We start from the raw sequence: 25,204 nt of genomic DNA on the forward strand, positions 1-25,204 counted from the left end.
TGAAAAGACTAACAACACTACTAAAAATTTTAAGCTGTGTATTCACTATCAAAATACAACCACACACAATAAATTTTATTTATTACTTCACCATGCTTAACTCAAACAATCTTAATATATGCATAATTTATACTTCGAAGGTCATGTATTTTTCATATGTTTCTTCTTGTTACTGAAATACCTTTTCATAACATTAATTAAACTTGACTCCCTTGAATCAACCTGAAATGTAGGTTTAAAAAACGACAAATCTAGTGATCTGTATTTATGAATATACCGTTGTAAAACTTCACAAGCAATGGCTACAAATGAGCTTCTGACGTTCCTCTCTCTGTCTGTTCCAAAGTGTTTACTTTCTTATGATCACTTTTCACTTCAGATCACATCTCCAGAAAATAATCTTGTCCGTAGTTCGTGATGGCCACCATGTTTTCAACTAAAATATCACTCCTTATCGCTCCCCCAAGAAATTTTATATGCTGAAACTACTTGTAATATACGCAGCATTGTTCTGCTAGAAGTCGCAGAAAAAAAATGCTAATTTTCACTATCTACTTCCAGTCTCTATTTAATACTGATATTATGCGAGACGCGTATTGGTGGGGTGCGAACCACATCAGGGTTCCTACTGATCTGGAAAAATCTATTTTTCTGACTTCTCCCTGAACTTTGGCAGGAAATTCCCTGACTTTCATGACAGGTGTCAAGATGACGTTGACATATACATGTAAATAACGGTGAACATTTATATACGAGAATATTTATTCCATAGAGACAAACAATAATCAATTGCTTATACGTACACCCCACTTACCACCCATAAAAATCTGGGCAACGTTTCAAACTGTGATCATTAATGGTTGGCTAAGCTGAAATTGATGTATAATTAATGTTAGAAAAAAATATTTTTTATAAAATTTCCCTGACTTTCCCTAATTTCCAGTCTTTTTCCCTGAGTTTTCCTGACCTGCACCATTTTCCTTGAGCTTTCCCTGACTTCCTTGACCAGTAGGAACCCTGCACATATACACCCACCAGGAATAGACGAATTCCTTCAATACGAATAAGTAACGTTTCGTGCACAAGGTATTAAAGTGGAATATTTATGGAATAAGCTTTCTTTTTAACTGCATACAATTTGATAGGTTGATGGCGCCAAAATTTTTTGATAGCATACTTGAATAATAATAATAATAATAATAATAATAATAATAATAATAATAATAATAATAATAATAATAATAATAATAATAATAATAATAATAATAATAATAATAATAATAATAATAATAATAATAAATTGTGATGTAACAGAAAAAGTGTTTGATAACGAACAAAGCAGCCTACGGTAGCTGGAAGTAAAACACTATAGCCTAGTTTTCACCGATCACTAAATCTTGGCTAAAATCGTGCACATCACATCCTCAAACATGTAAGTATTCATCATAAAACTTTGTAATCGTTTGACCAATCTTAAATATTGGTTCTTCCAAAATAAACCTGTGCGGCAGTATACCGGTAAAATAACATTTGTACTAGACAAGAGCTTGACTTCGCTTGATAGGTATATCGATTCTTTTTATTTTGGTGCCGCAATACCTCCACTTTTCGGAATTTATTCTTAATCTAAAAGTGTCTCACATTGGTATGCTGATTCAATGCGTTTGTAATCAATATATCTGAGGTAAATCCGATGTAAACTACTCATTGAGCTAAACAATACGTTTATTTTTATAAAAATTATTAGCGTGTAACAGTTTCGCCAACTATCCACTTGGCTTCATCAGGCACCGTCATCTGATGATATATAATGTCTCACGATGCCAAATGGATTGTTGGAAAAACTGTTACTTTTTTTTTAAACAATAAACGTATTGTTTTTCTCAGCCAGTAGTTTAAATCGAATTTAAGTCTACTAAAGACAAAGCTTGTACAATGAAAAGATCTGACGTACAGCACACGGAAAAGTGATCTTTATTAAGATGTGAACACAAAGGCGTACCAGCATCTTGGCTGCTAGATCATAATAGTTAAGGTTTAGTACAGTGATTTTTTTTTTTTTTTTTTTTGTAGTATATTATATATTGTTACCGCTAAAGTAAACCAGCACCGACATCACTGTTAACGATGACTACAACTGCTACGAATATATATATATATATATATATATATATATATATATATATATATATATATATATATATATATATATATATATATATATATATATATATATATATGCATTCAGTAACTTTCGATTACCTTCGCCACATTCCACTTACCGGTAGCTAAGCCAGCAACATGGGCGGAACTGTTTTCTTTAACATGTTTGACAAAAATAGTATCCATCGGTTGATCCATTCGTCTGCCATAGTGAAATAGACCCAGTTGACGTTCTCCACGCAATACCTGGAAACACAAACATACTTTATCGTTGCAGAACATAAAAACTAAACACAAACATACTTTATCATTATAGAACTGAGAAATTAAACACAAACATACTTTAACGTTACAGAACTTAAAAACTAAACACGGAGCTCCCTCGTGGCTATGCGGCTGGCGTACGCGCCTTTTTCGTGGGAGATCCGGGTTCGATTCTCGGAGGTTCAGATCCCACGTTAAGCTGTAGGTCCACATCTCATATAGCCTCGCTGCTGAAAAGGACGTTGAAATCAAATCGAATCGAAAAATTAAACACAAAGGTAGCTATTTTATCGTTACAGAAAGGTCTTATACTAAAGTCTAAAGCTTGAAATAAACCAAATCTTTTTAACATTCTACGATTATGCTGCTTAGGCTTAAAAGAGACGGATAAGTGATAGAACTGAGTACTTATAGAAGAACTGGTAGAATGAGAATGCGGGAGAATTTACAGAAAAGATATTGTGCACAAACTAAAATGGACCGGGATCAAACTAAGGACCCCTCACACAAACGCTGATCTCTACCATTGGGCAACCGAGACCGCAAATACCAGCAACTGGAGCATTTTTTTAAAAAATCCCTAACCGTTAAATTGTTTGACACCGCTATTCAAAAGAACTATCCACTTGTCAAAAATAAATTTGAAGATATGCGTACTGCATATATGTATACTGTATAGACAGGAAGCAGCGTTGCCAACATTTCGAAAAAAAATCATCGTAAACTTAAGAAGAATTATGAACTTTCTCGCAAGATTATCGTACATTGTAATAATAATAATAATAATAATAATAATAATAATAATAATAATAAAACCAGATGGCAATAGACGTACTATGAGTTCATGTTGAAAGAAGGAAACGAAGACATGAATTTTTGATGATTATTACACAAGGATATTTTAAAATAGGGAAGAAAACTACAAAAATGGCACAAATATAAAGACCGCAGCGAGAAATCAGGCCTAAAACCTTTCGATGATTGTATTTTCTGACGGAACTTTAAAACTTTTTTGTTTGTAGGTTCTAACCTGAACTTTTGTCATAAAATTGTTTATAAATCTCTGCAAATAAAAATCTACGGAAACATAGTACATTTATGTATTATCGGCACAAGGATTTTCGTGCATCGTACTAGGAGTCCAATTATCGTACAAGTTGGCAACGCTGATAAGGAGGCTCGATTTATCCTTTCGAACCTGAAAGATAAGACTGAACTCATTGTTTCTATTAAATTTAATTTTTGTGGATGAAAAGGAACTTTCGTCAGCCATTTTTCATGAAGCACGGGCGGCTTGCCTAGTGGCTACAGACTAGCACGCAGCACCTTCGGTGAATGGGATCCCGAGTTCAATACTTGGTGAGAGAGCTTTAATAACATTACGGTGGTTCAGATTACACCTTAAACTGTAGATAATCGTCTCATATAGTATTGGTGCTTAAAAGGGACGGCAAACTTCAAGAAACCGAGACACCCTAGCTTGTACGCTGCTCAGTATGAATTTGTAAACTGACTTTTCGTGAGGTAAACACATCGTTGACAACAGCAGTGAAATTTGTTTCCATAACTGGTCATCCTACCCTTGTTCTGCTGCCTTAGTGGTCTCCTGCTAGCTAAGTTGGGGTCAACTCGGCTTCAACTTTCCTTTTAATAGAATACTTAAATTTTGTGTTTTGGGTCATATCCATTTTTCAGCATTTTAATTTCCCTTGCAACTGATATATATTGTTCATACATCATACCGTATTGTATCGATGTTCTTCGATATTTTGCTACGCGACCAGAATTCAGTCTATCGGGAAGGGGGGGGGGGTGGTGGCTCAGTGGTAAAGCACTTATCTCTGGTGCTAGAGGTCCCTGGTTTGATCTCCATCCAAAAGAATTTGTGGTGGACAACATTGTGTCTGTGGATTTTCTCGAGTTTTTCCAATTTCCTTCCACATTCTCATTCCAAATCCATTTCCTTTAACCTAAAGGACATAACCATGGAATGTAAATCTAGAAATTTCAATTCAATTCAGTGCTTCGAGCTCTAAAAGACTTAATGGTCCCAGAACTAACTCTATGGTCTAAGAACCCGGAGGTTCAATGCCGCATTCACAAAAGCTCTCCACTAACTTCTATCCTTAGCCAACTAGGATCCAGTTTCTACTTTGCACTCTCATTTCTGCGAGATTCATCTTATTATCATCCCCCCCCCCCATCTGCGTCTAGGTCCTCCTAATGGACGTTTTCTGATTGGATTTCCAGTTAAAACTTTGAAAGCGTTCCTACTTTCTTCCACCCTGGCTATATGACCTGCCCACCTGAGCTTCCTAGATTTAATGACCCTAACAATGTTTGGTAAACGGTATAAATTATGCAGTTCCTGGTTATGCAGTTTCCGCCATTCCTCATTCTCGCTTCTCTTAGGTCCTAATATTCGTCTCAGATCTTGTTCTCAAATACTTTTAGTACATGTTCTTCTCTCAGAGTAAGCGACCATGTTTCGCAACCATACAGAACAAAAGGCATGATTATCATTGTATATATTTTAAGCTTCAAATTCCTCGATAGAATTAGCAAAGATACGCGGTTTTGAACTGAATAATAACACAAATTTCCTGCTTTTAGTCGAAGTTTAATTTCTTCGTGAATATGGTTTTATATGGGCCTAGGAACTGACAAATAAAGAAAATATGAAATTTTCCGTTACGATTTCATTGGACACGAATAGAATTAAATAGATTAAAAATTTATTGAGTAAAGAATTATTTTATTTTTATTACTTTTTAAAATCCCGATACCATACTTCAACATATTTGTTTTAAGATGCTTATAGTTTCCGTACTTCACAAAATGATGCAACCAATGACGCAAGTGGGCAGTTCAATAATCGTTAGTGACAATACAAAATATGTCTTACGAAGTATAATCCATACACGGAAGTTGCATGCGTGTGATATAAAATTTCACTTAGTTGTTCATTACGTAAAAAAATATTTTTGTTCCGAAGAACTACAGAAATTCACATACTCAGCACATAGATATAGTTTAGTGTAACAATGTGATTCAAAGTTAATAGCAGTCATCGTCATGCGTGTCATATTCTGGTCTATTCCAGTGATAACCAACTTAATTCGGGCCAGGACAAAATAAGAACCATACTTGTTGGCTATTTTCCTTGCCTTTTCCTCTGAGGCGTCGGTTCTCTGAATGTAAGTTATACATGTACTGAATCTTTGATCCGTTCTATGTAATCCGTTTTTCGTTTGAAATGTCTAGGCCAATTAACCTTAATCTTCAACCTCTTATTCTATTCTTTCTTCTTCTTCAGCTTTTCTCATTCACGTAGGGTCACTGTTTCTGGTGAAAGTTCACCACGGTGATCTACTTAATGCCATTTTGTTGATAGTTATCTTTTTTTTTATTTTTTTTTTTTATCAGGGTGTCGACTAAAATTCCAAAATGAAATTTCGTGACTTTTTCGTGACCTTTTCTTTCCCAAATCATAAAATTTAGTAACATTCTCAAGAGTTAATTTGTTGCAAATTGGGCCAAATTTTTATGCATGCGATGGAAGCGTGCTTTGCTTGCGATTTGGTAGCGTCTAAAGTCAACCATATATATTTTTTGATGGTGAATTTTGACGTTTTATAGAACAAAATTTTGCCGTTTACATTCGTTTTTGTACAGATAAAAATATCGTGACCCAAAAGCTAAATTTCGTGACTTTTTCTTGACTTTCATGACCATTTTCTGATTTCGCGACTTTTTCATGACTCGTGACCAATAGACACCCTGTTTATGGTCTTCTCCCACTTACTCACTCACTCACTCACTCTTGGGCCTATGGAACCCAGAGGTTCAATGCGGTGTTCACAAAACGTTTCCATTGACTTCTGCCCTTAGCTAACTGGATCCACTTTCTACTTTGTATTCTTATCTGTGCGAGATCCATCTTAATATTGTCCTCCCATCTGTGCCTAGGTCTTCCTAATGGTCGTTTTCCGATTGGTCTTCCAGTTAAGACTTTGAAACCATTCCTACTTTCTTTCATTCTAGCTACGTGACCTGCCCACTTGAGCATTCTAGACTTGATGACCCTTAACAATGTTTGGTAAACAGTATAAATTATGCAATTTACCAATCCCATGGGTTATGTGAAAAAATAATTTTATTCTCACACCTTTGTTTTTCTAATCCCAAATTGACTTGAACATTCCTTGTATATACTCCTACAGTTGCTGGTTGCTAACTAAGATGATGGCCAATCTTATTACAATAAATGGTGAACTAACATAATAGAGATAATCCTCTGTATCAAGAGTAAATCTGACAACATATAAATAGTAAACATTACATCGAGAGAAATAATTATTCATAACTGAAATTAAATTTTGTCTCAACAGCAATGAAAAAAAGGAAATTATATGAAATCTTTGAGTTTAACGTCCCATGATTATGCCCTTTAGGTTAAAGGAGACTATGATTAGAACAGGTGAATGATGAGGGAAGAATTGGTGGAACAAGAAAGTGGGAGGAAACGGGAGTACCCGAGAAAACCAACGGACACTGTTGTCCAGCACAAACTTAACTTAGTCGGGGATCGAACCAGGAACCCGACGCACCAGAGAAAAATGACTATTACTGAGTCACCGTGTCACCCTGTCAACAGTAATGCATTTATGGCCTTGTATATAAAACAATAGCCTTCCAACGTAACCACATCCGAAGCTATTGATTCAGTATTAAAATCAATATAATTCTCAATGATGTGTCAGTGAGTTCATTACGAAGGACGTCTTTTGTTAACGACTATCTAACAATAATGATTAGATCAGATTTGAGTTTAGTGTCCCTTCCAGCACCGATCCTACAGACGTAGGCCTACAGTTTAACGTGCATCCGAACCACACGAGCTCTCGCCTGGAATTAAACCCAGGTCTCCTGCGCCAAACGCGCGTACGCTATTCACATAACCACAGCCGAGATCTATAACAAACGAGACTTCACACGTTATACTTTTTAACACTTTCATTGAAAATCAAATAGCCTTGTTAGTTTACTTTCGTTATCGCAGAGTATTACACCATATTTTATTTTCCTTGCATTTCACTTTCTCCATTTATCAGTGCTTTTATTTCACTAAAAGTACTTAACAGACCCCAAAAATAACTGACTCCACCACAGCACAAACATAAGATGGTCACTTTGATATTTAAGATTATTACAGTCTAATAACAATGACAGAATAAAGGTTTATAAGTAACCAATTACGTTAAAAAAAGGTAAAGAAAAAGGGTTCCGCTTTCTAATTATTTCATTATTATTTTCCAACAACAAAACAACTTTTAATGCATCTTTTGATTTATTATATCCAAATGTGAACGATTAATGAATTTACAGCAACCACATGAGAGGGCATTAAAATACATAAAGCATATAATAAATTAACTGGTGATAGATTACACTAATGGACTTCATTCTTAATTAAAATGACTATATATATGGCTTTAAAAGCTTACTGGCAAAAAGCAGATTAAAATTCTAATTGTAATAAAATTCATCGCGAATTCTGTCGAGGAATTTGAAGCTTAAAATATATAAAACGATAATCATGCTTGTTGTTCTGTATGATTGCGAAACATGATCGCTTACTCTGAGGGAAGAACATAGACTGAAAGTATTTGAGAACAAGATCCTAAGACGAACATTCGTACTCAAGAGGAACGGGAATGGGCAATGGCAGAAACTTCGTAACGAGGAACTTCATAATTTATACCGTTTACATTGATAGGGTCATTAAATCTTGGAGGCTCAGGTGGGCAGGTCATGTAGCCAGAATGAAAGAAAATAGAAACGCTTTCAGTCTTAACTGGAAGACCAATCGGAAAATGACCATTAGGAAGACCTAGGAGCAGATGGGAGGATAATATTAAGATAGATCTCACGAAAATGGGAATACAAAGTAGAAACTTGATCCAGTTGGATAAGGACAGAAGTCAACGGATAGCTTTTGTGAATGTGGTATTGAACCTCCGGGTTCCATAGGTGATAGGGTTAGTTAATTTAGTTAGTTAACTTTAATAAAATATTTTTGATGCTCTCACGAAGCCGGATGACTAGTGATTATAATGAATGTGATCTTGGGATCAGTAGCGTACGCAGAAATTTATTTTGGAAGGGGTCCAAACTTAATATGAGGGTATTTTATATTAAAATTCCTAAAATTGCCCCTAAAATTAGGCTAAATTTACACACAAGCCGAAATTTCGGGGGGAGGGGTCCGGACCCCCAGGACCCACTCCCTGCGTACGTCCCTGCTTGGGATCGATTGCCGGTGAAGCTACACAATTTTTAGTACTAGCACAACATTGCGAGGTAACTGGGGACTTGGGATTCGAATTGGGAAGTTGGGCAACATATTAAACACACGTACAAAACTGTTTTAGAGGCGAGATAGTGTGGTGGAGGGGGAAAGACCTTTTCTCTGACGATTGATCTGGTACCCTCAACTACACGGGTCACTTTTTGTAGCCCACGCTAATATTAGATCTTGTTCCTTCATAACTTCTGAGTTGAATACGGACACACAAAACTTAAACTCCTTCCATGCTCGTTTTAATGATCTAAGAGCTCCTTACAAAATGAGCATCTGGGGAAGGGAAACATAGTGCTGACCACATATCTACCCAACGTTCTAAAAGTTGGGATAATAACATAGTGCGATTTTACGGACGAAAGGGAGATAAAATCTTCCGTTTCATCTGTTTATTTCTACGAGGTGTGCAACAAGTGTTCCAAGGTTAAGTGCAAAACTAATTTGAAAATATGCAATGAAGAAAAAATGAATATTTTCAACTAAAACTTACCATCAGTATAAAGGTAGTTGGGGGACTTGGACCAAATCATGCTCCATATTTGGCGGCCCATGGAGGAAGGTAATTTTTATTAGTTAATATTTATTATTTAATAGAAGGTATTTATTAGTTAATATATGCTTTGGTCAGAATTTGTCTGTTATTTTATACAAGAAGTTCCAAAGCTAGAATGAGTGGCATTAAGGTAATTTTGAACACTGATTGAATGGGCTAGACACAGAATGAGATCCAAGTTTCTACACCGATGAAACTGTGAATTTCTTAAAGCACGTAATTAGTTTATAAATTATCAGGTTACATTTATAAAGAGTGTTAATGAAGTATAACGCCAAACTGTATGAGGTGATTCCTCACTCGGAAGTAAGAGAAAAAGTGTATAGTTTTAGAGCTAGGTTTGTCTAAAATCTTGGAACAGATAAATGTCATCACGCATTCTTTCGAATTCGAGAAACAGTGAAATGGAGGCTATAACATAAAGAAACTCATATATACAGGGTGGGCCATTTTAATTAATCCACGGAAATATCTGAAAAATGATAAAACATAGAAGAAATGTTTGAAGTAAACGTTATATATTGCTAAGGGGGAAAACCATTTCCGCCAAAAGTACCCCTCTCCACCCCCCGGAAATGGGGTAACGGGGGGTAACTTTGAAATGTCAAATGGGAACATGGGTCGAGTAATACCTCGTTCGAAAGGTCTTGACAAACTAAGTAACGCTGTACCAAAATTTGTTTCATATGGAGCACCAGTTTCAAAATGGCCGCCATGATATAGTTTGGAAACTCCAGTAGCCGTAGTATGAAAACCATGGGAGGTAAATGAATGGAACAAAATTGAAATACGTAAATATCATAGGGCCTCCCTGAAGGGGTGTTGGGGGCTAACTTCAAGATTTCAAATAGTAACATGAGTCGAGTGGTACCTCATTCGATAAATCTTGCAAAATCAAACATCTTGCAGGAGAAAACGATTGAGGTGAAATGGCAGTGTTCTCAAAAGCCCGCCGAAACATAGTATCAGTGTCAGAGAAAAGGTTTAGTATTCGTAGTATGAAAGAGATTGGAGATAAATCAACAGAAGAAAAACTGGAGTAGGTAACTGACGTAAGGCACATCGAGAGGTGTTGTCGGGGTGACTCCACTGAAAGGTATCCGAGGCCAACTTGAAAATTTCAAATAGCAACTTGAAGCGGGTAACATCATGTTACATAGACAAATGAATATCAAACAGCTTCTGTAAGAATATTTTCGACATGAGACACCGTTTTCAAAATGATCGCCAAGACATGGTGAATGTGTCTAAGAAAACGTCTAGTGCCCATAGTATGAATACGGGTAGAGATAAATGAAAAAAACGAAAATTAAATAGGAAAACCACGAAGGCGTTCCAAGGCTCGAGAATGATACAACAGAGATAAAAATGTTAGAGTAAAATTGCCATAATGTATAGAGAGTTATCCAAGTCCTGCAAAATCATCTTTTCCTGTGCTCTGTATGTGAGCGGGGTGGAAAGTAATAGTGAAAGTTCAAATGAGAACTCTACTTTAATTCGCAAATTAAGGCTACCTTACAAATAGGTATAGTATGGTTGAAGCATTTGTTTGTAAGGATGACGCTGTAGTGACTATGAAAAGGTGAAATTTTATTTGAATGGTAGCGCATATCTGTATGGCTAAGTATGATTTGATGCGAAAACAGAAGGAACGTTATACGAAAGAAGTTGTCGAATAATGCTGTTGCTGGAACTTACAAACGTGTGAATTTGCTAATCTCCGTCGCCACAGAAACTTTTATGCAATGCGTGCTGGTTATTCGGAAAGCATTTCGGGGATATACGTACACACTGTTTCGTCCCTCAAGCTCACAATATGACATGAGTGCTAATATTTAATCAAAATGTAACTGTGGCCAAGGGCGCCCATGTTGTGGTTTCCAAGGGAGGCAAGAAAAAGCGAATTTCAAATATAGTTTCAAATTTTGCTGTAGCTATTCTAAAAATTCTATTGAGTTTTCGATATTCCGAAGCACAATTTCCTCTAGGGGGGCGAGAGCCCCCCTTGCCCCCCTTATGGGCGCCCTTGACTGTGGCAATCCGCATTAACTGAGTGCACTAATTCTCTATCCCTGAAGTCTGCCTTCCAAACAGCATTGGGTAGGTCAAGCGTACGCCCGAACCGTTGTCCGGTCGGACATTGAAATTTTGAAGTTAGCTCACAAGATCCCTTCAGGAAAGACGCTGGGATCGCAGGGATCACATCATTCGATATGCCCTATGATATTTACGTATTTCAATTTTGTTCCATTCATCTACCTCCCATGGTTTTCATACTACGGCTACTGGAGTTTCCGAATTATATCATGGCGGCCATTTTGAAACTGGTGCTCCATATGAAACAAATTTTGGTACAGCGTTACTTAGTTTGTCAAGACCTTTCGAACGAGGTATTACTCGACCCATGTTCCCATTTGACATTTCAAAGTTACCCCCCGTTACCCCATTTCCGGGGGGTGGAGAGGGGTACTTTTGGCGGAAATGGTTTTCCCCCTTAGCAATATATAACGTGTAATTCAAACATTTCTTCTATGTTTTATCATTTTTTAGATATTTCCGTGGATTAATTAAAATGGCCCACCCTGTATATATATATGCCATCCTATTCCAGTGATGTGCAAGAGATTCTCTACAGGGCATAATTTCCAGACAGAATTCTTAAATATTCTGACTTTAAGGTGGTTTCAGAGTAGGTATAATGTAAGCCTTGAAAGGAGTGAACATGGAATGCTTCGGCGTAAAGTCGGAGAAGTTTGGACTGCAAACACTATGGTTCATCGTGTTCATAATAACGCAAGATGTGCTGATTTATTTCAAACTTATTTACAGCTGAAAAAAACGTGAAATATACCATGACAAAATACATCGAAGAACGCGTTATTCCGAACACGAAGAACCACGGAGCTGGAGATCTTCAACAATTATTATTTCCCACCGAAGCATGAACTGTATTGTTGTCAACATTTACCTCTTGCCTACTTTGAACCCATCTTAAAATTAAATTAGAGCTTATCTGACAATTACGTTGGGAGCATGTCTGGGAATTACGCCCTGTAAGGAATTCCTTGCAAACTACTGAAATATCCATTTCTGAATAGCATATGTGTGGCTTTCTTTACGCTGCTACGAACCGCCACTCTACGGTTTCTCGATTTCGAAATAACATGTGATGAAATTTAGTTCTTCCATTATTTTGGACAGCCCTCTTTTAGCTCCACTTTCCGCATAAGCCCATATGAACTTTCTTCTTATTCCGAAACGAGGAATCATCTCTCTCAGTTCGTCCGTATAGTTCATTAACACCTTGTATATAACAAAGGACGAAAATAAACGAATTTATATTTCATCAATTCCTATATACGTATAAATTCAATAATACACAAAAAGTAAAAAAATGTGTGACTGGACCGAGAGTTGAACCCAGGTCTCCGACTTACCATGCCCATGTCCAAATTTAAGAAGTGTGCACTACTGTAACACTGTACTATAACGATATAAAGTAATAAGGCATCAAAGAGGATAACATATCAAAAACCTCCGAAATTTACATGTTTGATAATTTTATACCCATAGAAGAGAACGAGAAATTTCTAGAGGTTCTATACATCACTCCTGAGGTGAATCAAGGTGATCGTATGTTCCCTGAGTGGTCCTAGGCCCCATGGGGGTCGTCCTATTCACCCCTCATTCATTGTCCCTGAGCACGGACCATGGTCCACACGGGCACAAACTTGAGATCAGGTGCTGCCATTACTACAGTTATCCACTACTGTAACCGGTTCGCTCCCTGAACACCATATATACAACCAGCTTTCCAATCATTGTATACCATGTTAATAATTGCAGATGATAGAGAAACAAATACAGGGTGGCCCAAAAATAGGTATACAGTCCCGTACTGATCAAATCATTGCTTTTTATATAATTTCTTATTGTACGTAGTAATCAGGTAGACTTAGTTTCTTTATTATTTGTTCTTAATGTCTTTTTACTTCTATCTTAAGCTCGGAACAAACAAAGTAAATAAACCTATAAGCTAGAATGTTATACTTGATCAATGCAAGGGTGTAACATATACCTACTTTTGGGCTATCCTATATTTCAAATCAATATGATACTATATAAGTATTATTTTACTTACAGTGTACGATTCTGGAGGGTAAACGATAAAATGGCGCAATGTAAATCCGAAACCATTTTCACATCTTCTGAGAAACAAATTTCGAGGTCCTCGTGGCCAAGTTTGAAGAACTACTGACTGATTTCTTCTCTCTCCCTGGAAAGGAAGGAAAAGCAGCTTATCAACACATATTCATAGTATATAACTAACAGAATATGATGGACCATCATTAACAACACAAACACACCAACTAAACAAATAATAAAAACGTGTAACATCAGTTGACTCAATGCAACGGAACAGTACTGTTAGTTTTGTTAATTACGCCTAATTTCTCATTATTAACACTTCATAATTACTGAACGACGACGAAAGAATAATTAGGATTTCTCACAAGAACCTTGTGTCATTGTTAGCTTCTACTCGTCTGTACACATTTTAAAAATACCATAATTCAACGTCTAGCAAATAAAGTCTTAAGAGTAATTGCAAATTACGAAGATAGCTCATACACTTTATTTACACGTTCACCTCTGGTGCTTGGGGGTCCTTGGTTCGATCCCAGCCCCCGCCAAGTGAACTTTGTGGTGGACACACACCGTGCTCGTGGGTTTTCTCGGGGTTCTCCCGTTTCCTCCCACTTTCTTCATTCCACCATTTCACTCATCTCTCATCATCACCGTCTCCTTTAGCCTAACCGGCATAAACGTGGGACGTAAAACTCAAAGATTTCATTTCATTTTACTGTATTTACAAGGGCTGATCAGAAAGTAAGGTTACAAAGCCAGCAGTGAAACGTGTACATATTATTTCATACAACCAATACAGCCAATAAGGGCGCCGATCCTGTGGGACCGAGGGGGCCGGGCTCTCCCAAGCTCATGTGGGCCCCCGCATTGTATTTATGAATATACAATATTTGGCATAATTTGAATGCAATTTGTCTTAAAATCCTCATATATATATATGCCTTCTGCATCTGAATGCCTCCCCCCCCAAATTTACAGGGAAATCGGCGCCCTTGACAGTCAACTCACATTACATACATTAGATTATTTTCAGACCTAGTCTCTATAACGGTTGAGGCATTTGTCGCATCGTGGGATGAGTTCGAAGATTCCTCCTGGTAAAAATCCTGTGCTTGCGTGTTCAACCAAGTTGTTACGAGTCTGAATGGAAATGAAGCCCCCTAGGTGCTCTTTCAAGTGTGGGAACAAGTGAAAGTCGCTTGGAGCGAGGTCCGGGCTGTAAAGAGAGTGGTCGATATTTTTACTGTGAAACTGCTTTAACAGGTTTCTGGGCTGTATGTGGGCGCGCTTTTTACCTACCAACTGCACTTTCGACATCATTCTGCGACATACCAACAAGACATTAAAATCTCTAAGTAAACCTCTATCAGTTACCTGTGAATTTCAGCCGCGGTTATATGTTTCGTTTACAGAAATCGAATAACTGAGCAAACTTCTTCGCGAGACCAGTTTTCCAAACGAGTCGCCATTTGTGTTTACCTACAACTAGCACCGTAGATGGCGGATGGCTGAAACTGCACAGTTGCCAACTCCATGTGTTAAAATTACAGCACACTCCTCATTCTTCTATAACAGACGAAACTCCAGAAATACTGGAATTGTAAAATTAGTTTCTGATCCTCCCTCGTATGTACAAATTTGGAAGAAAAAAAAACTGGTCACCTCTCTTTCTACAAGATCTATTTTCACCATATATATATATATATATATATATATATATATATATATGCAAGTCTTGCGATCGTCGACCTGTTCGACCATGCCAGCCAGTACAGTATGCTTCCTTGTAGCCAGATAACTATAAGTAAAACCACTTGGCGTTATAGCCTTTTGTGGGTCTGAGCCGCTCCAACGCTATCTGTTAGCGACCGGCTGAACTAAGTCTAGCCCAGCGACTAACACGTGGTCATTGCACTGCGTCGCTCTAAGGCCTCTTTCACATTACACGCCGTGTCATGAAATATGAGCCTTTTGTCGTGAATATCACGGCAGCTATTTTTGCCGGCCAAACTCATTTGTTGTTTTTACGATAGAAACAGCACCGGTATGGATGATCGAGATAGGTTATTATATTTGTACTGGTTCTACTTAAAACCTAAAAGACGAAGGCACGGAGGGAGAAAATGGGTTCATTTCTCGAATATTCAAAGACCTGTAGATAGTGCATTTGTGCTATTATTTAGTGACTTAAGAAGTGATGAAACAAAGTTTTAATATTATTTTCAAATGTCGATAGCAACCTTTGATGAGTTGTTAGAGAAAATAAAAGGACAAGAAAACATTCGAAAAAGAATCCATTACTTGAACATTCGAGAAAGAATCCATTATTTGAACATTCGAGAAAGAATCCATTATTTGAACATTCGAGAAAGAATCCATTATTTGAACATTCGAGAAAGAATCCATTATTTGAACATTCGAGAAAGAATCCATTATTTGAATAATGAACAATTCGAATTTTAAAAGCAAAGTTACAACAAATAGTCTCTGATGTGAGAAGTGGGGCAATTATGGAGTTACTAGAAATAATAAGGTGCAAATTCTGATACAGAAAACCAGAAATAACTCGTAACACAAGACGTTGTGCTTTCCGCACATCACAACTAAAATCACGTGGTCGGCCGTAGTTTTGCGAGTTGTAATACCAGTTAGCTTTCCGGATCAAAAGATTCAATAAATTTCAGGCTTTTTTTTTTTTTTTTTTTTTTTTTTTTGTAGGCTTTATATCTGGAGAAATAAATGTAGCCGAACCCAAACTATCACTTAACTCAGTATGATATGATTATTCTGTAATTTAAAAAAAAAGAAAAAGAAAACTCGATGATTTAGGGTTCGTTCAAAAATTTTGGGGTCCCTAATCCGGGAACTAATTCTTTGTCAAGATCGCAATCTTTTGATCCTAAAATTCCATTCCTAAAATTCTTGTTAATTATTATATTATAACCATTTACGTTATGCATACATTACTGTAATAAATTTGACGAATCCCTGACTTTCCAAGTCTATGAAAAGTAATAATTTTGCTCTGCTAATGAGATTATTTATATTGTGATCATTCTTACGTTAAAGAAAAGATACGGAAATAAAAATGCATAGTATTGGTACAGCAGTAATTACAGCGTGTTCAACAGCATCGAAAACTTGTAAAAATTTACTGCTCCTTGATTCCGATTTTCCCTTCCGCCTACAGATATACATATCTCACTTATTTTTCAGAGCTAATTTATAATGACAAATTAATTGAAACATACTATTAAAATTTCATAAATACAATATATTACCAACGTTGTAGAATAAAAACGAGAAGGAAACAAGTTATGAAAAAAAAGAGAAAAAAACGAAAAAACGCAGTATCTACGTACATATTTCTGTTCAAGGCCCTGAAGATATTTCTTGCCGCAGACGAATTTTTGTTTCTTGTATATAGCCATACTGTAATTACAGTTCTTTCTCGATAAGGCTGCAGTAGACCAAATATAGAACATAACTACAAACAAACAACAAGCAAACGAGAAAAACTGGTTTGGGAACAAAATTATCTATAACCAATCTTCGTAGCCAAGGTGTCAAACCACCTTTTTAATAACACAATTTGTTTCGCATCGAAGCAGCGGAATACGACTTCTCAAAGTCTTACCTGTAATCCTATCCTTTTATTAAGTTCGCATATTTTTTTTTTCCTTTTCTAAAAATAGAATTGGTATTTTGCTAATAACACTTTGAAACAATGAAAATTATAATCTGCTTAAGCGCTATTATCATGGCTATTATTTTCTCAGTTTACAAATTGTGTAGTTGTAAAAATACATTTCATTCAGATTAAACACTTTTTAAAAATTTATATATACCAGTTTATTTATACAGGATTTTACGAACAACGGGGAAAGGGGTTCTGTATACAGAAAATTTAAACTAAAATCGCTTGCTATGCGTGTGATCAACAACCAAGGAGGGCTGTCTACATATTATGTATTTAGAAAATTAGTTATTTTAAAATTTTCTTTATTTCCGGAATAATTACTTAAAATCACCCCAAGGTAAACATGAAACAAGCTATGATTGCTCCGTTCCTTCTAGTCCAGAAACGGGCTATAGGATGATTTCACCCTATTCATCAAGCAGGCAATATTAAATAGGGTTCTATTCCTACCAATCAACCTTCTAATACAAATATACTGTACGTCGAAACGTTTGAACAACGCGTTGCACTGAACACGCTCCGAACTGTGGCAAAGAGGGGAGAACTGGCTTCACCATGACGACGCGCTAGCGCCCGAAGCCTTGAGTTTGCAACTATTTTCAACCAAAACTCGCATCATCTTGTATATATATATATATATATATATATATATATATATATATATATATATATATATATATATATATATATATATATATACAGTCACTGTATTCACCCGATCATGCTCTGTGAGACTTTAAAAAGATCACAATATCATGAGGGAGATATTAAAAATCATTAGACTGCGAGATTTTCAGGACTGTTTTGAGAAATGTAACATATTAGGCTGATGCATTGCATCGAACGGACAGTACTTTGAAGGAGATAAATATAAAATTCCGGTTTCTTACGGGTTCCCCATTGTACTGAAATTCTTAACTTATATCGTACAAGTACCAATACCAAGTGTGCACAGACTAACTCTCATATTAATTTCAGAAAATGGCTATAAAATAAATGACAATCGGTCCTCGCTTCTCATTATTTATCAAGATTTCGCTGATGCTGTGGATTGTGGAGAAAGCTGCTTTGTGTAACATTTAATTAAAAATTAACAGTGGTCTAAGTTACTGTTTCAACATCGTTGTATTATACGAGAAACGTCAAAATTTGCATGACGTATCCTTTCCAGAAGCGATTTTTCGGTGATATTTCCCCCATTACATTATTTTCACTCTACTACACGTATACACAGTGTTGCCAGATCTGGACATTACCAAGTAGCGAGATGTGCTCCAAAAGAAGCCGATTTGAACTATTTGTAGCCCAAATATAAAAATGTCAATGTCTAGGTTGGCAATGGCCAGGCGGCGACCGCAGTTTTGGATTGGTGGCGGTGGTGTGTTAGAGAAACTTTATACGATATCAGCTGCACTAAAACTGCAGTGTGCATTGAACTGGGCAGGCGGTGACAGTATAAAATATGAGACTTTTCTGATTTTCAATAATACATGTTTGTTTAAGGATCTTCTCTACAGCGAAATTAAACTACCGCTAATTTTAGAGTTTTTTCTGTAATATCTTCAAAACAAATAAAAATATTCGAAAAGCAGAAACGTAGTGAACTAGACAATACGATTTTGCATGTGATACCTTTATCACAATTCACCTATCTGCTTTCGGTATGCCACTATTTACAGAACCCGCAAAAAAAAAAAAAAAAAGTTAAATCTATTTACAGTTGCCAAATCGAAAGCAGACAGATGAGTTGTGATAACGGTATCACATGCAAAATCGTGTTGTCTCGTTCACTACGTTTCTGCTTTTCGAATATTTTTATTTGTTTTCAAGATATTACAGAAAAACTAAGATTAGCGGTAGTTCAATTTCGCTGTAGAAGACCCTTAAACAAACATGTATTATTAAAAATAAGAAAAGTCGCCTATTTTATACTATCACCACCTGCCCAGTTCAATGCACACCGCAGTTCTAGTGCAGTTGATATCGTATGGAGTTTCTCTAACACACCACCGCCAACAATCCGAAACTGTGGTCGCCGCCTGGCCATTGCCAACCTAGCCAGTTTTATGGTCTCTGAAATACATTTTACAACGTCTACAGTATGTTTATTCGCCGTTATTGCTCATTTCTTTAATTCAGTTGCTAAATTCTTTATTTGGGACCCATGAATGACAGATTTATTGTAACTGTACCTAAGCATTATGTTAATATTGACGATACATAACACAAATTAGAGATGTTCATGTTTACACAGGTTCGCGTAAGTATTAGGTATAGGCATTAATTGAGACAGCAACACTGTCAGTGATAATGGAACAGCGCAAATTTAACAAAAGTTTAGTGTTGTCAGATCTGGAGATTAAAAAGTACAGGGTGTCCGAGAAGTCCTTCCCTGATTACAGAAATTGATAACTCAGGCTAGAAATAAGATAGAAATATGAAACTGGTGTTGAATTGTTTACAAACTATAAAAGTTTTTGTCTGTGTTAGGTTTGTTCTGTTTTACCAAGTCTCAATTTTGTTTGTTTTAGGTTTGTAGTACGTAAGTAAGAAGCCCAAGAAGCCATGCCAACCAACCAGGAGAAGGCACAGTGTGTCCTGTGGTACCATGAGACACGATCACCAACCACGGTGCAGAGACAGTTCCAGACAACGTTTGGGAGGACTCCACCTGATGTCAAGAGCATTAAAGCCTGGTATGAGAAGTTCAAGAATAACCACAGTCGTTGCATCGATCCCTCCAGTGATGTTGGCTAATGTGTGGATGGAAATTGAATATCGCCTAGATGTGCTACGTGCTACCAAGGGTACTCATGTGGAAATGTACTGATGTGACCAAACCTTTTATAGTTTGTAAACAATTCAACACCAGTTTCATATTTCTATCTTATTTCTAGCCTGAGTTATCAATTTCTGTAATCAGGGAAGGACTTCTCGGACACCCTGTACTAAAACGAACTGAATTAGTATCAACAACAGTTAGGTTCAATAAAACTTGTTCATTGTGCATAGAATATTCAACAGCGCTGTAACTTTGATTTTTCTGGGAGAGGGGGGGGGGGCAAGCATTGAACACGTATTTGGGCCTCATCTAATTTTGGGCCTCCTTTTCCATCTTTCTCTTACTCTTTTTGGCCTCTCCGGAGCCTGTAGGCCCTCTCGGCGTTAAGGTCTGCAGGGCCGTTAATTACGCTCCTGGGTCCGTTCCATACATGACAAATTAATTAAGGGAACAAACATTGAAAATCTCAAAGCCATACGAATAAATCTTATTTCTAGGGCCGCTAATAGTAGACATTTTTTTTTTTTTACTGAAATGGCCCACGACTCATTTTTGTTTTATTGACTTTTTGTGTGCTGTTTTGTTTATGTAATGGAGTGAACCTGTTTGATGCTGCATTTATAATTTCATGTTCGTATCGCATATGGAGTAAGAAAATTTGTCTTAAAATCATCCCCTCTCAAATGGCAGGGAGTCCCCTGGGTGCAGTTGCCCCTCCTTCCCCCCACAAGTTACGGCCCTGATATTAAACAAATACAACTTGTATTGTATTATATAAAACTTAATAATTCGTGATTTCATATATAAAAATAAAAAAGTATCGCATTCTTAAGAGTTGTAGTCTACAAATAATTGAAGTTGGCCCAAAAAGTAGCGTGTCGCCCAATTTGAAATTTTGGTTGCGAGGGCCTACTTGTAGCACAATCAGGCAACACTGTACGTACACAAGAGTTGAGAAAATGATACAGCTTTGTGAAACGGTTTGACAGATGCCACTGAAAAATGTTCGGATGGAAACAGGACATCTTTTTTCACTACTTTACCAACTTTGAGATTTCCTTCATGATTTTCGGTCAACGTACTACAGTTATGGAAAAATTGAACAAAATGACCCATCTTTCCAAAAAATAAACATGTAACTTGTAATAGCAAATTATACATTGACGACACGAAGAAAATTGTCGTCACATATTTGAAAATTCATAATAGCGCACTCATGACGTTTGTTGAATAATGTGAAGAAACGACCAAAAAACTAGCATCTCCTCCCCCTGTCAACATTTACGACTGTTGATTCAGTGCTTAACATCTCATGACCTTGTCGCGCCTGTGAAGAATAACAGATGAGCTTTGAGCACGCGTCATTTGTCGTTGGCAACAAGTGAATCAAAAAGTCAACACAAACGATTGCTTTCATATCGGGAAGTTTGCCATATACAGAAAAGAACATGCTTCACGTACATATTCATTTCACTGGATTGAGCAAAAGTTATAAAAACTTACATGGTTTTAACTATCGAAGTTGGCATCATAACTCAATCTCAAACGAAGGACAATTGTAGTGACTTCAAATCTTATTTTATTACAAGTACGAGGAATGATTGAAAAAAAGTTACAAAGCCTATTATGATTTATCTGTGAGACATAGCTGGAAGATAAGCACACTTGATGATAGAGGACACTCAACACTAGCCCTTGATATAATCAGTTTTTTGTTCAACAGGTAATCACAACGATAGATAAAGTCTTCTATAGTAGTTGCATAGATATCCGCTTCAAGTTCTCGTAGCCACCGTGAGGCACCGGTTTTGACATAATCACGTCTGAAAATGGTGGACAGTTTTTTTTTTTTTTTTTTTTTTTTGGTTTTGAACAGGGAAAAGATGAAAATCGCTGGAGCTAGGTCAGGGCTGTACAAGAAGAGCTCTAGCGTTCCAAGCGTAACGTCAGTGGTTAACCCTTTTAAATTGTTTTTTTTTTTTTTTTTTTTACGGTATTTTGTACTTTCACTCAATCATCTATTGCGTCAAGACTATTTATCGTAGGATCATGGTTCATACCCAGTTTTGTTTCTAGTAAAGCAGTGTTTCCAACTGCATCAGTAAAATTTCTCTAAAGTGTACCACATGCGGGAAATTTCCGCTCAAAGTGGGAAAAAGGGACTTTATTTTTTAAAAATCCTTTTTTATCGCGAATATCTCCCCTTTGGTATAGGATACGATCATGCGAATGCTACTTTAAAAAAAAATGCTTTATGGTGAAGAAAATGAGATACAAAGAGTGGCCCTGGGATGAACAGTTTTGATGCTACAGCGGATTTACATATTTTCCCTTGATAATACCTTTTTAGTGAATTTCTATACTATCATCATCATCATGAAGACTGTTCATTGTGGGAACATGAATTGTACCTCGTTTTCTTTGCCATGAACCAATATTTCAAACGGTATCACTCGCATGTCTCTAGCATGTACCATAGTGGAGAAAATTCGCGAAAAAGGGAAATGTTTGTCAAAAAATCCCTTTTCCCCGATTTTGGGCCCCTCTGGCCGGCCCCTGTGTCAACCCACAGAGCCCCCCTTCCCCAAAATCTCAAACATACTGTATATTATGTGTAATAACTGTACGAAGTTTCAATATTATATCTTGAAAAATAAGAGAGGAAAAAATATTGCCCCATGTGCAAAATGGCTTATCCATTGCTCACATAGGGGAAAGCTGGTACTGTTTGCTAAAACTGTGATAAGTAACTAAATGGATCAGGTGTTCGTTACTGTTTGAGAACTGAGTTCTTGTATTTGATAACCATCAAGCAATTCATGCTGGAATTTGTTGGACCATTTGCTTTAGCACTGTTAATGTGACCTTCAACTAATGCGACGTACACATGATTTGTGAATGTAGTATTCAAATAGAACGCCAACTTAGTAAATTTTAACTACCATTATCACGGAATATGTTTCCAACAAGAAATATTTATTTTAAGTAATATAGTTATTACAGATTTTGCTGCCCGTGCAAATGCACGTGTTGCACAAATGATAAGAGCCAGTTCTAGAAATACACATCTTTTAGCTGTTTGCAAAACTGAAGAAATCTCGAAGAAGTTTATATATATATCGTAAACATTGTAGTATACTATAGCTTGTGTACAAGTTCACGGTCGTAATACGTATAATGGCGTGGTACTTTGACCCTTTATTATAAACACAACACACCACGAGAAGGTTATTGAAAGAATGAAAAGAAGCAGCTGGGCTGTATCTAATTTGAGTTCCTCACATAGTGGACAAATATGGAAGGAACGTTGATTATTATTTTACTTCGAGGTATGGACTGGCGGTCAATAACATCTTCAACATCAGTGGAGAGGGAACTGAAAAATTCGTGCAAGAAAAAAAAAAGTGATTATGACGTAGAATTGCTGGACAGTCCGTCATATAATAATAAGATTCTTTTCACAATGAGATTCCGACGGAGGCCTTTTGATTGTGGATCTGAATTCATCCTATCGACGCCTGAACCATCACACGGCCGGCCGGTTTGACTGAAAGGCAATTCAAAACATGTTGTTAAAGTCATCAGCTTTTGAGATAATACATTCACGGAAGTACCAGCGCGAGTTTTTGTTCTCCATCAATTATAATAGTAGTATCAAAGAACCGGATAACACCATGATTAGGTAGTTCTGTGTGAAGTGTTTTCATTTTACATAATGTAATACACAGGTGAGGTAAGCAATAAGGTGAAGATGACTGACAGAAATATATCCGTAAACATTTAGAAGTGATCAATCTTCCCGCCCTACCCTCCTCAAAAAACTTAATATACGATTCTTTCTTGTTTGTTGTATTCATTACAATTTCCAAATTATTTTTAGATTTCCGAATTACTGTCGACAGATAGAGCAAAGATTATGGTTGCCAACTGACCTGTTTTTTACCAGCCAGGCCGGAAATACTGCTGTTATTTTGGTTAAAGCCGGTAACCGCTACAAACTTCTTACCAATCCCTTTATGACCGGTTTTCTAAAACTTTTATCTAGTTCGAAGTATAGATTTAAAAAAGTAACTTCCATTCTGTAAATTCAAAACTGTCACCTTTCACCATTTATCGACGATTAATATATTTTGTCTATTTGTTGAGATAATTTTAAACTGTATCAGAGAAATTTTGAAGTTTACTTGTAAGGAATTTTATACATTTATTGAGAGTGAAAAAGGACTTCTTAAAGTAATTTACTGTAGTCGAAGTTAAAAAAAAAAAAAAAATCATTTTCCAAATCCAAAACTGTCACGTAAAGATTAATATACTTATGTTCATCTGTTTCGATAATTTTAAAGAAGTGGTAGTTACTAGTAAATACAATAAAATGATCAATGCCGATTTCAATTTCTTATTTACAGCACAAAGTATCTATGAAGCTTATTAGTAAATGTGTTTCGGTTTGGGTACAAAACCTCGCGGCCAGAACCTCGCGGACCAAAACCTCGCCTGACCAAAACCTCGCCGCCCAAAACCTCGCCTTGCCAAAACCTCGCGCCCCAAAATATCGCCATACCTAAAAACTCGCCTGACCAAAACCTCGTTGTAATGATCTCGCGACACAGAATCTCACCTGGTCTAAATTAAGCGAGACGTAGTGTCGCCTGGGAAGAAATGTCGTCACGATAAAACTTCTTCATGACGATTTCTTCAATGTAGAATGTTCTATATATTACTATATGTTGAGTTGATTTTAGTTTAGCGTCCCTTTCAGCAGCGAGGCTATATGAGACGTGGACCTACTGATTAACGTGGAATCCGAACCACATGAGCTCCCGCCAGGAATCGAACCCGGGTCTCCCACGCCAAAGGCGCGTACGCTAACCGCTTAGCCACGGAGGAGCTCCTATATATTACTATATGTATATATTTAGTAATAACACATAATTACATTAAAATAATGACAAGAAAAATTCTAATGCATGTTTTGGAAATCTATATGTATAAAAATTAAATGACTATGTTTGTTACATTATACCTCTTGAGCCATACTACCGATCTCAATCAAATTTTCAACATAGATGAGGTTCGAGTCTAGGATGTCTTTTATAATTTCACTTTGTCGGCACAACAAAAGGGAGGGGGAGGGGGATATATATATATATATATATATATATATATATACAGAGGTTTTGGTCCGGCGAGATTTTGTCCCGCGAGGTTTTGGGCGGCAAGGTTTTGGCC

At 36.7% G+C, this 25,204-nt stretch overlaps 1 protein-coding gene across 16 annotated transcripts in view; it reads right to left on the reverse strand.

Moving 5' to 3' along the window:
- Positions 1–25,204, reverse strand: part of RhoGAP19D (Rho GTPase activating protein at 19D) — a 510,472-nt gene that overhangs the window by 154,248 nt on the left and 331,020 nt on the right. For 15 of the 16 annotated variants that reach the window (XM_081741277.1, XM_081741279.1, XM_081741278.1 and 12 more), the window contains 2 exons: positions 13,486–13,620; positions 2,283–2,409 (listed from right to left, as the gene is read on the reverse strand). In XM_081741277.1, the coding sequence (XP_081597403.1) occupies positions 2,283–2,409; positions 13,486–13,620 (262 nt within the window). Of the gene's footprint in view, positions 1–2,282; positions 2,410–13,485; positions 13,621–25,204 lie in introns of those variants that run through there. The other variant, XM_081741287.1, reaches the window with a different exon arrangement.

Source organism: Thermobia domestica, chromosome 15 (genome assembly GCF_964235325.1).
Source record: "Thermobia domestica chromosome 15, izTheDome1.hap1.1, whole genome shotgun sequence".
Taxonomy (NCBI): domain Eukaryota; kingdom Metazoa; phylum Arthropoda; class Insecta; order Zygentoma; family Lepismatidae; genus Thermobia; species Thermobia domestica.